The sequence below is a fragment of the Meles meles genome, chromosome 18, assembly GCF_922984935.1.
Source record: "Meles meles chromosome 18, mMelMel3.1 paternal haplotype, whole genome shotgun sequence".
Taxonomy (NCBI): domain Eukaryota; kingdom Metazoa; phylum Chordata; class Mammalia; order Carnivora; family Mustelidae; genus Meles; species Meles meles.
The window spans coordinates 40,301,017-40,316,983 of NC_060083.1; the positions used below are offsets into that span (position 1 = coordinate 40,301,017).

General features: G+C 40.9%; 1 protein-coding gene across 1 annotated transcript in view; it reads left to right on the forward strand.

Moving 5' to 3' along the window:
- The first annotated feature begins 657 nt into the window (after positions 1-657).
- SKAP1 (src kinase associated phosphoprotein 1) overlaps positions 658-15,967 on the forward strand; it is a 276,798-nt gene continuing 261,488 nt past the window's right edge. Inside the window, exon 1 of the mRNA XM_045986519.1 lies at positions 658-853. Within this exon, the coding sequence (XP_045842475.1) occupies positions 808-853 (46 nt within the window). The 5' untranslated portion in view covers positions 658-807. The remainder of the gene's footprint in view (positions 854-15,967) is intronic.

The window sequence follows — 15,967 nt, forward strand, 5'->3', positions numbered from 1 at the left end:
TCCTGCCTTTGTCAGCTGTTAGAGGGGAAAGGCTTGGTTCCTCCCTCCCTGGGCCTTCTCCCCAGGTTACCCCTTCCTTTCCTCACATCCTTTCAGCTTCTGTGAGGAAGGGACGCTGGCTCCCTGTATCCACGGCCCCTCGGCTTCTTCCCAATGTCGGTGGCTTCGTATTACTTATTGGGACGAACGGCCATTCCTTTGAGCCAGCTGGTTTGCCCAAGAAGACAGTGAACGTTCTGCCCGGGCTTTCTGGGCGTGGACGTGCGAGACCGGGAACTGCCCGCTGCTGGGCTTGGCGGGGACGAATCTCCTCGGATTCTGCCTCTCCAGAATCCTGCCTCCAGAATGGTGCCTCGCCCCATCTCGGGCACCACCGTGTCTTTAAAACCCGTTCCCGGAGGCCAACTGCCCCGTGCTGAGGACAGAAAGTGTCCCAGGAGATGAAGTTCCTTTGGGCCGCGTTTAGTCTTTTGTTCTGGTAGGGGGTTTGCCTGGGCGGCGCGCCCCGCCCTCCAGTCCTCCCACCTGAGGGCGCCGCGGGAGTGGCGCGTGCACCCGCGCACAGGTGTTCCCCCTCCCCACCGCCCGGGGCGCGCCCCCCGCCCGCCGCGCGCGCCACTTCCTGAGCGCGCCCCGGGCCCGCGGCCCCGCCCTGCGGCCAGGCCGGGCAGCCGCGGCAGCAGCGGCGGCGACAGAGGTACAGGTGCCTCCGCCAGGCGACAGCCGCCTGCCAGCCCGCCGGCCGTGGCACCAGGCCTTCACGCCCCTCTCCCGCCTCACACACCGGCCTCCCCACCGCCCGGCCAAATGCAGGCCGTCGCCCTCCCCGAGGAGATCCGTTGGCTCATGGAAGGTAACGCCCTGGCCCAGCCCCAGGCCCCCCCTCCCGGCCCCCTGGGAAGGCCCTCGGGGAGCAGAGCTGGAGGCCCGACCCCGAGACGCCAGGGGCTCCCAAGACCGGCCTCTCTTTGCAGCTCCATCACTCAACCACCTTTCTAGAACCTGAAGACTTCTAGAGCCTTCCACTCTGCACAGCCCGATTTCCATCCTGCCCGCCCAGGGTCCCACTCACTCCCTTCAGTTCCACATTTTCTTTTGCCTCGAGGCCTCGCCACCTTTCCATGTCACCTCCGGCCAGGTTCTCCGGGCCCCTTCCATGTTACCTTGCGTGGTTTTCGGCCCGACCCTTTCTCCTCCCGACAGCCCCCCCGCGACTGTGGGGTTTCGCCTTCCTCCCTCCCCAGCCCCGAAGCCCACCAGCTTCCTGCTCAGAGCTTCTGAGGCTCTCAGGGGGCTGTGAGGGGCTTGTGGGATGCGGTGGGCCAAGGCCTGGGAGTTAGTGTGAGTTCTGTCCGCGCCTAAAGCCCGTGCCTCCCTTTGCCAACTGCAGACTTCTGGGGGTCTTGCTGTCCACCCAGGGAGGTTTCTAACTTTTCTAGAAATGCCCCATCCTGGTGTGTTTACCTTCAAACTGTGATGCCTAAGCAGTACTCGTAAGAGTTAAGGCCATACTCAGCTACACTCCACAGATGCTTCTAACGCTGGAAAGAGACTTTTTGCTTATGGGCGATATGGCCTGCTCCATTCACACTTTTTTTCCGGCGAAAGTAACTTGCTTTCCTGTAACTGACCTTCCTGGAAGGACAGAGGCCTGGAATCCGTGCTTGCATACAGGTCCCAGGAGGAAACTACTCTGAATTAAGCCTTTTGGCATCCAAGTGACATTTTTGACACATATTTAACAGATGGCCTGCTTTGGGCAGGTCTAACTTTTGGCAAGGAGTATTTTTTTTTTTTCTCGGTTTCTCTCAATTTAATTGGTTTTATATCTCCATTACCTTGTTATCTTGCTATAAATGCCTCCTAATCAAATATTTGGCAGTCCTTTTGATCTCTGTTTGTAGCACTGTTTCCATTCTGGATTGTTTCTATGTAAAAGCTGTCAACTAGGTATTTCTTCTGAGGTGAAGTTTCCAAAATCCACTTCAGTTATGACCCAAGTAAATCTAAACTTTCAGAGTAGAAAAGTATTTGTAGGGTAAAATAGCGTCATCTGGATAGCTGAGAAGAAGCAATCCAGTCTTTCCCTCTGCCGTTGGTTCAATATTGGATGTTGAACGTAGAGGCTGTAAGTGTGGTGGTTTCTGGGAGGAAGAAACTGTGTCAAAAAGTGTAATTCTGACCTTGCACTTAAAAATGTAAAGTGATTCTTTTTATTGGTATCTGTCATTTGATGAGAGAAAACCTATTTTACAGGCTTGTTAACCTGTACTTCCATTTTGTGTGGAGCCTTAGTAGTAAATTCCTCTTTATTTTCAGAGGTTTGCAATGAAATCCACTCCTTTAACATTTTTGATGTGCTGTTCTTTATTGTTCAAAACTGACACTTTGGTAAACAACTCATTTCTGCACCTGCCACCTTCCTTTAGCTTAGATTATTTTCTTGTTAGCTGACTGTTTTTAATTGAAGTCTTCAGATCTCCTTCTAAAGCAGAACCTTTGTTTGCTGACAAGTAGAGCAGGGTATGAATGGAGATTAATTGCATGTCACATACTTCTGTGTCAAACTTGCTGTGTCTTAACAATCTCTGTTGGTGCTTGGGTCTTTAGAATCTACAGGGGAGTCTAAGATTAAATTTTAAGGAGCTTCATTGGTTAATGCATTTCTTTAAGGCTTTTTTTTTTTTTTTTTTTTTTACAGTTTGAAATCAGAATCTGAATCTGAAAGGGGGGAAGGAAGGTAAAGGGATTCCAACCAATAATTCTATTGAAAAATGTTTGAGGACTATGTTTTTGAAAGGTTCATGTAATCATAGCAGCACATTGGTTTTAGATTTTTTTTTTATGAAAGATTGTCTCTGCTGTAGACCAGCAGAATTATTCATTATGCTACAAATAATTTGTGGATATTAGAAACCCATAATGGCTTTCAATTTATCGTCTGTTGCTGTGTACTTGTCTTCCCACCACACACACTTTTTAAGGTTAACTGTTGACAATTAGAAAATATGTAGGTCCTGATCTCTATATTGTCACTCAGTGGAGAGAGTCACAGGGTGAGGGAGCTGCTACCCCAGGGCTGCCCACATGACTGTGGGGGTGGAGTTTCCACAATGAATTACTACTTTCATAAACCAAGGCAGAAGCATTTGCACAGTGATTTAATGCTGGCCATCACAGCCATAACTTAAGCATTTATTTATTTATAACTACACGAGCATAAATGACAGGGGCGTTTTTGACATAATATGTGTGCTTTTAAAAATAAAATATGCAAAGCATTATGAAAGGTTTATGCCAAAATTTTGCATAATGAAGAACGGAACAGAAATGTTGAAGGTATAAACTTAATTTTGTTTAAGGAGAAAATTTTAAATATTTGAAAATGTTTCATTTGACCCAGAAACTTTCTGGGAATCCGTGTTACTGAAATTAAAGGACATGAAGTGTATGTACAAGGCTCCATCTTAACTGTCCATGTGTTGGGAAAGGCGGGGTGATGGTATGAATGAATTATCCATCTTTTGGAATATTTCACAGTCATTAAAAAGAACGTGAAGGATCTATATATAGTGGCTTGGAAAGTGTCCATATTTTTAAGACTAATAATATATATAATCCATTTTTTAAAGATTTTATTTATTTATTTGACAGACAGGGATCACAAGTAGGCAGAGAGGCCGGCAGAGAGAGACAAGCAGGCTCCCCGCTGAGCAGAGAGCCCGATGTGGGGCTCAATCCCAGGACCCTGGGATGATGACCTGAGCCAAAGGCAGAGGCTTTAACCCACTGAGCCACCCAGGTGCCCCTGTAATCCATTTTTATTTGAAAACAAAAAAATGAACCAACCCCTCCCTCCCATATATTATATATGTATTTTTGTAAGCCCAGGAAGAAGTAAGAATATACACCTAGCTGTTAATTTTGGTTTCTTTGGGAGGGGAATGAGAGAGTAGGGGAGACAGATTATCACTTTTGTTTCATACATCTTCATGTTGTGACATTGACCATGTATTACTTTTGTTAATCAGATGAACAACCAGTAGAGTTATTTAAAAGAAAACAGAACAAACAAAAGACAGATAGAAGCTTGGAGAGGTCATAGTGGTCAGAGTGCTAAAGGAAATCCCGTTAACCAAGGTTATGATTTTGTTTTACCCTTGTTAGCTTGGGGCAGGGGGCGGGGTATGTGTGTGTAGAAGGTGGGGATTTTTTTTTAATGCTTTCTTGGATTTTTTGGCAAATGTCAAAGCAGCGTAACTCAGGAATAGTTAAAGTAGAGTAACTCAGGAAACAGCTTTCTCAGATAGACTCTGTCAAGCTCTCTTATAGAAATAGTAACTAGTCCATATCAGCAAATAAGTACCTTACAGATAAGTAAAATGAAAGGTGTTTACCGCCTTATTGAAAGAGGAGGAAAGAGGAGGAAATATTCAGGTCTGTTTTCAAATTATCAGGCTTCAGATGTAGAAGTTATCTTTTTGTTTTTGTTTTGTGATAACCATACTGAAAACAAAAACAATGGAGTGCTGGCAGTTTGCATAATCTTTGTTCCACAGATATAAACATAATCAGTTTCTTCCTTGTCTTTGTATCCCGTTTTCAAAGTCAGAAGCACAGGAGGCAAATGTGAAGGAGGTAGAATATATATTTTTTCAGTTCACAATGTGCGGTGTGTGATGGAATGGGGAGGACTGATTTTGCCCTAATGGCTAATAAGTCCCACCTGCCTCCAAGGTACCTAAATCCTGCGGGGAATATGGAGTAAAGCCAAACAACATCCACATCCAGGCTGCATTGTAGCAATTGCTGTGTTAACATTAATTCTGATACGCCTATGGTTACTTATTTTTAAACTTCCTTGGAAAGAAGCAGTCATTAATCACATCCTTCTAGATTGTTCTCCAGATTTGTATTGGTCGGTGCAGCCAACCATAAAATCCTTTTCAATATAGTAAAATTCCAACTCTGTGCAACTCACAGGAGTGAGCTGCTCTGGAGAGCTGAGGATATTCTCTTTAAGCACTCTGATTTTTTATCATAAATATTTGCGATCAATCTTTTTCTTTTTTCTTTTTTTTTTAAGATTTTATTTATTTATTTGTCAGAGAGAGAGCAGAAGCAGGCAGAGTGGCAGGCAGAGACAGAGAAGCAGGCTCCCTGCTGGACAAGGATGCAATTCGATCCCGGGACTCTGGGATCATGACCTGAGTCGAAGGCAGTGGGTTAACTGACTGAGCCACCTAGGTGTCCCTGTGATCAATCTTTTTCTAAAACGTATTTGGAATTTTTCTCACTTCCTCAACCAACCAGTCTATGTTCAAAGGGACTGGCCTTTGAACAATTTAACACAAGAGTTGTCACAGTGAATGTGAGTTTTCATATTTGTGGAAATATTTTGAGTCATTTAGGGATGATTCTGCCGTAATTGTCCCAGGACTGCTTTGTGAATGTCAATGTCTGTTTTGTATTTTTATTTTTGTCAATATTTTCCTACTGTGAGGCTTGGCCTATCACTTTACACCACACGCAGTGTGTCTGTAACAGTGCTACTAGAACATCAGGTAATCAAGCTTGTTGGAACTGGTAAGGTGTAAAAGAAGGTTTGAAGGGCTCTTTTCTTTTCTTTTTTTTTTTTTAAAGATTTATTTATTTGACAGAGAGAAATCACAAGAGAGGCAGGCAGAGAGAGAGGAAGGGAAGCAGGCTCTCTGCTGAGCAGAGAGCCCGATGCGGGACTCGATCCCAGGACCCCGAGATCATGACCTGAGCTGAAGGCAGCGGCTTAACCCACTGAGCCACCCAGGCGCCGCTGAAGGGCTCTTTTCATGAACACAGTACCCTGACCTTTAGGTGTGGAATTCGTGACATGGATTTTGGCTGTTAAGAGTCTCTTTTGCTTAATTTGTGGTACTGGATTGTCTTCTAACTAGGTGATGCTATCAAAAGGTGAGACCTAACCATACTTTTTGTTTTTTATGTTAAAAATGTCTCTGATTGGGGCGCCTGGGTGGCTCAGTGGGTTAAAGCCTCTGCCTTCAGCTCAGGTCATGATCCCAGAGTCCTGGGATCCAGCCCCCGCATCGGGCTCTCTGCTCAGCAGGGAGCCTGCTTCCTTCTCTCTCTCTCTGCCTGCTTCTCTGCCTACTACTTGTGATCTCTGTCTGTTAAATAAATAAATCTTTAAAAAAAAAGTCTCTGATTATTAAAGTAATAATGCTCATTGTAGAAAATTTAGAAAACACACAATGATGATATGGTCACCCATGGTCAAAAATTTCTATATATTTCTTTTAGTTTTTAGTGTATGTACATACTTTCAAAGTTGGGACATATTGTTTGGATAGTTTTGTATACTGATGTTTCCACTTATAGCCTCTCAGTTGCTAAGGTCTCCTGAGCATTTTCTCAAATCATTAATTTTTTTTTTTTCTTTCTAGTGATTTAGAAGTTATACATTTTGGTTTTATTCCACTGGTAGTTTCTCCGTTATGGCTTTAAAAAAAAAATAGCACACCATGTCCCTTTGATTTGGCAACATGAAGTATGAAAGGGTGTCTTTTGACTCTTTCTTTTAGTGTGAAATGTGAAATTGCTATCATCTGAGATTTTAAGTAATCTCTATATCCAGCGTGAGCCTCGAACTCACACCCGGAGATCAAGAGTCACGTGCTCTACTGACTGAGCCGGCCAGGTGCTTCAGGTTCAGAGAATTGTTCATGAGACGTCAGACTCAGAGAATTGTTCATGTTTCAGTATGTATATTACATTACAATAATTTTTTTTATACTTGTGTAATATTTTAAAACAGTAGCTATAATGCCGTTTTTTCCCTTTAATTTGCTCATTGCTTACTTTTGGCACGATGGCTTTTTTATTCGTGAACTTTTAATTTTATCTCTTAGATATTTAGACTTGGCTGGTATGGTAGCCACTAGCCACAGGTGGCTATTTAAGTTTAAATTAAATAAAACAAAAAATTTGCTTCCTCAGCTGCAGTAGCTACATTTCAGCTGCTCAGTATCCGTACTGACTACTAGATTGGACAGTGCATACAACTCTAGTAGATGATGATCTAGAATATCATCCTGAGTGAATTTCTCAAAGAGGGTTCTTTGATACTCTTCTTACTGATCCCCTGCATGTCTGAGAATATGTCTGTCTAGTTTCATATAAACTTAGGCTTGGGTATAAAATTCTGGGATTACCCTCTGCCCATTCCTTCCTCTTCCTACCCTCTAGAAGTGACCCATTGTCTTCTGGTCTTTAGTTTTGTGGAGGAGAAGTCTGATGTCAGCCTGATGTCTTTCTTTTACAGCCCATTCCTTCCACCTTCTGCCTGGATGTTTACAAGATACTGTTCTTTACTCTCTGAAATGTCACTAGATAGTGTCAAGGTCTTAGGCTTTTTAATAATTTTGCTCAGTTTGTAATGAACCCGCTTGATCTATAGACTCAGGTCTTCCTTAAACTTGCGAAAGTTTTCTATTATCACTACTTCTGCTCCATTTGCTTTATTTTGTCACACTGGGGTTTTCATTATGCATTTATTGGATCCCAATCCACTCTATTTCAACTCTTTTGTTTCATCTGTCACTGACTTCATTATGATTATAAATTTAGCATTCATTTTGTTTTAATTTTCCTGTATTTTTTCCTCACCACTCACTGTTTCCTTCTTATTACATCTACAAAGCTCTGTCTTGTAGATAGAATGACTTTTTGTATATTATTGAGACTATGAATTAGAAATTTTCTGTATATTTCCCTTTCAAAAAAAAAAAGAAATTTTCTATATATTTCTTTAATAATAAATCTACTTCAGAGGGAGGCATTTTTTCTAGTTCTTCAAGATGGTCTTTTCTCTTTGAACTTTAGTGTCTTCTCATAGGTCCTGTATGGTTTTTTTGTGTTCAGTTTGCCTAGATTCAAATCCTGACTCTGCCACTTTTTTGCTACCTGTTTGACTTCAGGTCTCAGTTTCCTCATCTGTAAAACAGGGATAATAATAGTATCTATCTCATAGAATTTACATGAAGAATAAAGGAATGAATATTTGAGAAGAACTTAAATAGTATCTGGCATATATTATACATCATATAAATATTTGGTAAAATTTTTGAAAATTACTTTCTTTGAGAAAGTCTTACCAGTTTTTTGTTCGTTTGTTTGTTTAGTTTGTTTTGTTTGCATTTGCCTCTTCATAGGAAAGCTTCCAGACATGGCCTTTTACCTGTGTTGGTGATTTCCCTTTGCTTCTCTAAATTAGGGGAAATTTGTAGGGTTTCTTTCAGAGTCTCCTCTCTTTCCTTCTTTCCTTAGATTAGAGTCCTGTAATCATTCTGTGAGAGACTTTAGGGAAGAAGCATAGAGGAAATTTGCTTCATTACTAACTTAGGAAAAATATGGGTTCCTTATCTTGTTATAGAATGCTGTGTCTGTATGTATTCGTGTGTAAGCATGCAAAATAGCCCTTTTGCTTTACTCCTCCATTGAAAAACAATGAAAGGTTTACTCTTCCTCTTCTTCCTTTTTTTTTTTTTAAGATTTTATTTCTTTATTTGACAAAGACACAGTGAGAGAGGGAACACAAGCAGGGGGAGTGGAAGAGGGAGAAGCAGGCTTCCCTCTGAACAGGGAGCCCAATGTGGGGCCTGATCCCAGGATCCTGGGATCATCACCTGAGCTGAAGGCAGATGCTCAACGACTGAGCCACTCAGGCACCTCGTTTCTTTTTTTTTAATATATATATTTTGGGGGCACCTGGGTGGCTGAGTTGGTTAAATGTCTGCCTTCCATTCACATCATGATCTTTCAGGGTCCTAGGATCGAGCCCCATGTCAGGCTCACCACTCAGTGGGGAGTCTGCTTCACCTCTGTCTACCCTCCCCATACTACTCATGCTCCTCTCTCAAATAAATAAATAAAATCTTTTAAAAAATAAAATATATATCTTTTAATTGGTAGAAATATTTGAAACTCATTGTGGGTATACCCTAGATATTAGGTGGTCTGCCCAGACCTTTTGAACTCTAGGCATGATCTATTCCTCATGCAAGCCCAAACATCTCCTAAAAATCTTAATATTTCTCAAGGAGAATGCATTCTCAGGGTTTTCTTTTTCTTTCCTTCCAGGGTCTTAGCAGCCCTGAGTAATAATAGGCATAAACTTGTGGATCCCAACTCAGGTGATTTTATCTTTCAGGAGATTTTGGCAACACACAGATACATATATATATATATATATATATATATATATATATATATTTTGTCACAACTGGGGAGGATGCTCCTGGCATCTAGTGGGTAGAGGCCAGGCATGCTGCTAAACTTCCTACAATGCATAGGACAGCTCCCACAATAAAAGAATTATACAGCCCCAAACGTCAGTAGTGCCAGAATGAGAAACCCTGGCCTAGACATATCCTTTTCCTCAGTTTCCACAAAAGCCTATCTGTGAAGCCCCTGTGACAGTAGATGACATCACTGGAGATTTAGGAGATTGCTGGGAGAGGGCGGAGAGGTTTACATAGCAGTAATGCAAATTACTTCAACTTGAATAGGAGGCATCCCTATTCCTAAACCCTTTTGCCATCCTAGTCATCAGAGACTGCTCTCTGGCCCTTCACCTGAGGTGGTTCTCACCCTTATACCTTCTCACAGGCACTTTCTCCCTTTATCCTACCTGGAGCAAGACCAAAAAAAATAAAAACAGAAAACCCCCAACCCTTGCCATCTGATTTTAGTATATGTGCTGCCGAAGCGAGCACACCCTTGCCATCTGAAAAGATAGTTTAGCTATCTGTTTAGTTTTTAGACTTCCCACAACACCCACATACAGAGATACAAGTTATTTTTTCAAATGATGACAGTTCTGTAAGAGGAATTCTGGAGCCTGCTATTAAGATAATAACATTTCTACCTCATTATATGAGTGTAATACTTAAATAATTTTTGATCACATTACATATTAGAAAAATAAGGTAAGTTTCAAGTTTTTCCATCATCTGAGAATCTTAACATATTGACATAACTATCATAGATCTAAGTTTTTCATGTTATAAGCCATTACACCCTACAGAAATCCTATAATTTCTGCTACATTTATTCATATTTATTTCCCCTGTGTTTCCAAGTTCATTGCTTGCTTTTCCGGTTTGTCAGTGCTGCATTATAGGTTAGGTGATTATAACAGATGGCTTTCCTGGTTTGGAGTCTTGAGTTCCACTGTTTAAATTTTACTATCCAGTTTTTACATGGAAGATGGGACAGATGTGGGCTCAGGAACAAAGTGGTCTTACCATCCAGAGAGCAAGCTTTCCTGAAGGCCGATGGGCTTGATGAAATCATTTATGAGTTACTTAAATTCTCATCTAGGATCTCCTCCTAACATTGTTAACATTCTAATATTAAGATGTTGCAGGGAAATAAGGTTCTTATTCATGTAATAGGAGCTTTGCTAAAATGTGCCCAGTGACACATATTTACACTTACGTAAAACAATTAGAACAACAGTAGGTTTGAGTTGAAATTAGTGAAGTCAGTGTGCCTTCTAAATCAGGTATGTGAAATATGTTGTGGTATTTAGCTACTAAAAATATCTTTTTGTTTATTTGTTTTATTTTGTGTTGTTTTTATCGAATACAATATACTGCTAGGAAAATGCTTAATCATTAATGTACAGCTCAGTGAATCTTCACAAAGAGAACACATCCCCTAAACAATGGCAAGACTTTGTTTACCAAAACTTCCAGAGACCCCCTGTGCCCTTCAGTAGCTACTCATACCTACAGGCAAGCACATCTCTGATTTCTAACAGCAAAGTTCAGTTTTCCTCATTCAGTCATATAATGCCTTCTCATGTCTCTGGCTCTTTTGCTTAACATTTGCTCAACATATGCAGAAAATATCTCTTAACTGAACTGTAACAAACCTTAAAATCATACTGCCTTTTGGGTGCCTAGGTGGCTCAGTCGGTTGAGCGTCCAACTCTTGGTTTGGGCTCAGGTCATGATGTCAGTGTCATGAAATCAAGCCTCATGTCGGGCTCCACACTCAGCATGAAGTCTGCTTGATATTCTCTCTCTCCTTCTCCCTGCTCACATGCTCTCTCTCTCTCAAATAAATAAGCAAATAAAACCTTTTTAAAAAATCACACTCCTTTAAAATACTTTCTCCTTTCTGATAACTTTTTGTATGAGCCTCTTCATCCCTCAGTCCATCCATCTGTTCCTCCCTCCCTCCTTTTCGTCCTTCCTTTCCTGTACTTTATTAAGATATGATTGCACTAATATTTTTTTTAAGATTTATTTATTTATTTGACAGAAATCACAAATAGGCAGAGGGGCAGGCAGAGAGAAGGAGGGAAGCAGGCTCCCTGCCAAGCAGAGAGCCTGATGTGGGGCTTGATCCCAGGACCCTGGGATCATGACCTGAGCCAAAGGCAGAGTCTTTAACCCACTGAGCCACCAAGGTGCCCTGATTGCACTAATCTTAAGTGTTACAACTGGATGACTTCAGTATAGGTATACACCTGTGGGACTACCAGCCAGGTTAAAATATAAGTATTGCCATCACCCACCCTGGAACGTTTCCTTTCCAGTCAGTAGTCCTCCCCACAGACAACTGCTGTTCAGACATATCATCACGGACTAGTTTTGCTGTTCTGGACCTTATAAATCAATATGATCTCCTTGTGTCTGTCTTCAACATCATATTTTTATGATATATTCATGTAAAATGTAATGCAAGGTTTAAAATATGTTCTAAACAAACTAGAAGTCATTTCCCCCCAGTAAGTTACTTTTCTTTAACTGGTATGAAAATAGACAAGATTTCCATGAAGGCTTCCATCATTGGGGTAGGAAAAATGAAACACTGAAGTATTAGAGGTTTAATTTAATTTTTTAAAATTTTTTATTTTTTTATTAACATATAATGTATTATTAGCCCCAGGGATACAGGTCTGTGAATCGCCAGGTTTACACACTTCATAGCACTCACCATGGCACATACCCTCCCCAATGTCCATAATCCAGCCACCCTCTCCCTCCCCCCACCCCCGGCAACCCTCAGTTTGTTTTGTGAGATTAAGAGTTAGAGGTCTGGGGCGCCTGGGTGGCTCAGTGGGTTAAGCCGCTGCCTTTGGCTCGGGTCATGATCTCAGGGTCCTGGGATCGAGTCCCACATCGGGCTCTCTGCTCTCTGCTTGGCAGGGAGCCTGCTTCCCTCTCTCTTTCTCTCTGCCTGCCTCTCTGCCTACTTGTGATCTCTCTCTCTCTCTCTCTCTCTCTCGCTGTCAAATAAATAAATAAATAAATAAAATCTTAAAAAAAAAAGAGTTAGAGGTTTAATTTTAGTGAGACATTTAAGACTATCAGTTCTATCCTATCCTTTTTGCAAAGTAGTATTCCATTGTGTGAATATTTCATAATTTACTGATTCATTTTTCTGCTGATGGACATCAAGTTGCTCAGTTTGGGGGCTATTATGAATACAGCTACTATGAGACTTTTTATATAACTTGTTTTATGAACATAAGCTCTCATTTCTCTCAGATAAATATCTAGGAATAGAATTACTGGTCATTAGAGTAGGTATATATCTGGTTTCATTAGAAACTCCAGTTTCCCAAAGTGATTACACTTATTTTACACCCCTTCCAGCAGTGTATGAGAGTTCTCAAGGATATTTTTTTATTGTGGAATGCTTGCATCACATAGAAATATAGAGACTATTGATTTCTTTAAAAACATAGTAGTGTTGTATAATTTTCCATGGGGATCTATCTATCCATGCATGTATATAAATTGCCACATAGTGTTTCAAAAATTTTTAAATTATTCTCCTATTGATGGATGTTTAAGTTGTTTCCAATATTTTTATATTTCCACAATGCTGTAGAACATATCTGTATATGCATCTTTGTGTACACGTGTTAATATTTCTGTTGGATAAATTTTTAGATACTAGAATGAAGATTGCAAACATGTTAATCCTAGAATTTTAGTTTGCCACTAGTTAAATCTTAATCTAAAGTATTTTCTGTGTTTTAGTTTCTGGTTTTTGTTCTGTCTGTGCTGTGAGTATACAGGTATTGTCATCCCCCCTAACCCCCCCCAACAGGAGGTAGAAGGAGAATTAAAAATGTAAACACCACACACCTCTTGGGTCATGGGGCAGAAACACTCAGCAGGTTGAAGCAAACCACAACCAGAACATGCTGATAATTTCTCTATTGTATGCTGACAACTTCCTGCAAGTCAAAACAAAGCTGTTGGGTATGATTTTAGCCATGCCAAGAAATTCACCTCTTAACAAAGGGCAAAAAATATATGCCTTAAGGATTGTAGTGAAATGCCAGATCAAAAATGTAATGCAAGGTTTAAAATACGTGCTAAACAAACCAAAAGTCATTTTTCCCCCACTAAGTCACTTTTATTTAATTGGTATGAAAATAGACAAGGCTTTCACAAAGGCTTCCATTATTAGGGTAGGAAAATGAAACCCTGAAGTTTTAGAGGTTTAATTTTAGTGAGACATTTAAGAGTGACTGAAGAAATCCTAATGGTCTGGTATGTTTAATGTACCTGTGACAGGGAATCAGGAATTTTTGTTCGTTTCTATCAGAAGCTGTAATGAGACTTGTAGAAGTTGGATTAGCAACCAGGTTGCTTTCTTCTATGAAATAGGAACATGTAACTTAAAGGAATAGTTGTGATATTTAATTTAATGTAAAGAATACCCAGAGATCTTAGTAGTAAAAAAATGTGACCCATAAGATATCACTGTCTTTCAAATAAACAAAAGAGTAACCTTGTAAATGGACAAGGTCAGATATTTGGGAGAATGTCAGAAACTTTCACCTGTCTACAAAACCTAGTGATTTTGAATGCATCCTACCAAGAATCTTTCTAGCTGGCCCTAGATCATGTGGCAGTTTTTCCGAGGGGCGTGAGGATCATTTTATGTCTACAGTGTTCCATATACCCTTTGTTCTCTTGTCCTTCTGTCTTTTTTTCCCCTATTTTCTTTTCCTACTCTGACTTGCTGGAGTAGATGTAAGTGGCCTGGAAGCTGAGAGAATCTGTGTTTTAGGGCAACTATGAATTATAAAAGGAAGATATATCTTTGCCAGAGCTGAGTTTACCTTATAAATAGGGGACTCAAAATCATCATATATTATTTTTAGTACAAATAATATATGATGATTTTGAGTCCCCTATTTATAAGGTAAACTCAGCTCTGGCAAAGATATATCTTCAACGGTATTTTAGTACAAAATACTGTATATTGCTATAAGCCTATCTTCCAGAGTAATCTTTCGCCACTGTTCCTCTCACCTATAACCTTCATGTTCTGCCATGTAAGTTGAAATTCTCTGAGTCTCTCCAGCTGAAATGAGATCTGTCACCTCAGGACCTTTGCACACGATGTCCCCATGCCTGTGCCGTTTTTTTCCCTAGTTCCACCAACTCTATCTTCACTTGCCCCTACCCACAACATACATTCTTGGCCTGCTAATATGGGAATTTCAGATTAAAAAGTCAGTTCTCAAAGAGTCTCTCCTGACTTACTTTCCTCTCTAGACAAGGTGGCTCTACATGGGCCTGTGCCTCCTTTACTTTTCTTATTAAAACTCCCATCACAATGTATTTTAACAGCTTATTTAAGCCTGTGTTCTTTTCTAGACTGTAAACTCTCACAGTGGAGCTTAGATCTATCTTACTCACTTTTTTCAGTATTTAGCTTGTATTAAGTACTCTATAAATATTTGTTGAAGAATGAAGACGTTTAGGGAAAAGTGGTATCGTTGATGGTATGTTTCTGATTTTGTCTTTTCTCTTTGATTTCTCTTTGAACACCATGTGGTTCATATTGCTCACTTACCAGCTGCAGGTAATGATGTGCAGACCCCGTAACACGGAGTATTCTGTATGGTGAGAGCTGTGGTGTCAGAGGTGCCTCAGGAATGTTCTTACACATTGGTGTTTTTCACACTGGGCTTTGCAATTGCAGGAGCCTAAAGCGTCCTATTGTGGCAGGATGTGATGTTTATAGAAGCGTTCTTGTTTGTAGAAGGTTGATTGCTTAACGGAAGACCTACAGATAGCTTGGTGAGCTCGGTTAAATATGGAGAGTGATATGTTGAGGGACCTTTTGAAATGTCTTTCCTGTTCAGTGGTGGGTGGTATGTTTCTGAGCAGGGTTGCTCAGGCACCTTCGGGCCATAATCCCTATAAACAGCAGCATCTTCTGAATGGAAAGACAAATGTATTATATACTGAGCTGTACTTTTGTTTCCTCAGTATCTTTATCAAGTTGAGATGCCAGGGTTATGCTGGCTTCGTCAAATGATTAGGCAAGTGTGTATAACACTCGATATATAATTCCTCATATAGCCCTTGCTTTTAACATATTTATATATATATATATTTTTTTAAAGATTTTATTTATTTATTTGACAGAGACAGAGATCACAGATGGGCAGAGAGGCAGGCAGAGAGAAAGGAGGAAGCAGGCTCCCCGCTGAGCAGAGAGCCCGATGCAGGTCTCAATCCAGGACCCTGGGATCATGACCTGAGCCGAAGGCAGAGGCTTTAACCCACTAAGCCACCCAGGTGCCCTTATATTTTTCTTATTTATACACTTGTTCATCTAATAAGGTGTGGGTGTAAATTTTGATCTGATTTTATTTATTTATTTATTTGACACAGAGAGAGAGAGCACACGCGCACAAGCAAGGGGAACAGTAGGCAGAGGAGTGAGAGGGAGAAACAGGCTTTCTGCCCAGTGGGGAGCCCAATGCAGCTTGATCCCAGGACCCTGGGATCATGGCCTGAGCTGTAGGCAGACCCTCAACCGACTGAGCCACCCAGGTGTCCCTAGACCTGATTTTTAAAAAATAGATGAGACAGATAGAGGAGGTTGTCTTTGTGTTATTTTATTCCCTAGTAGATGATATTTG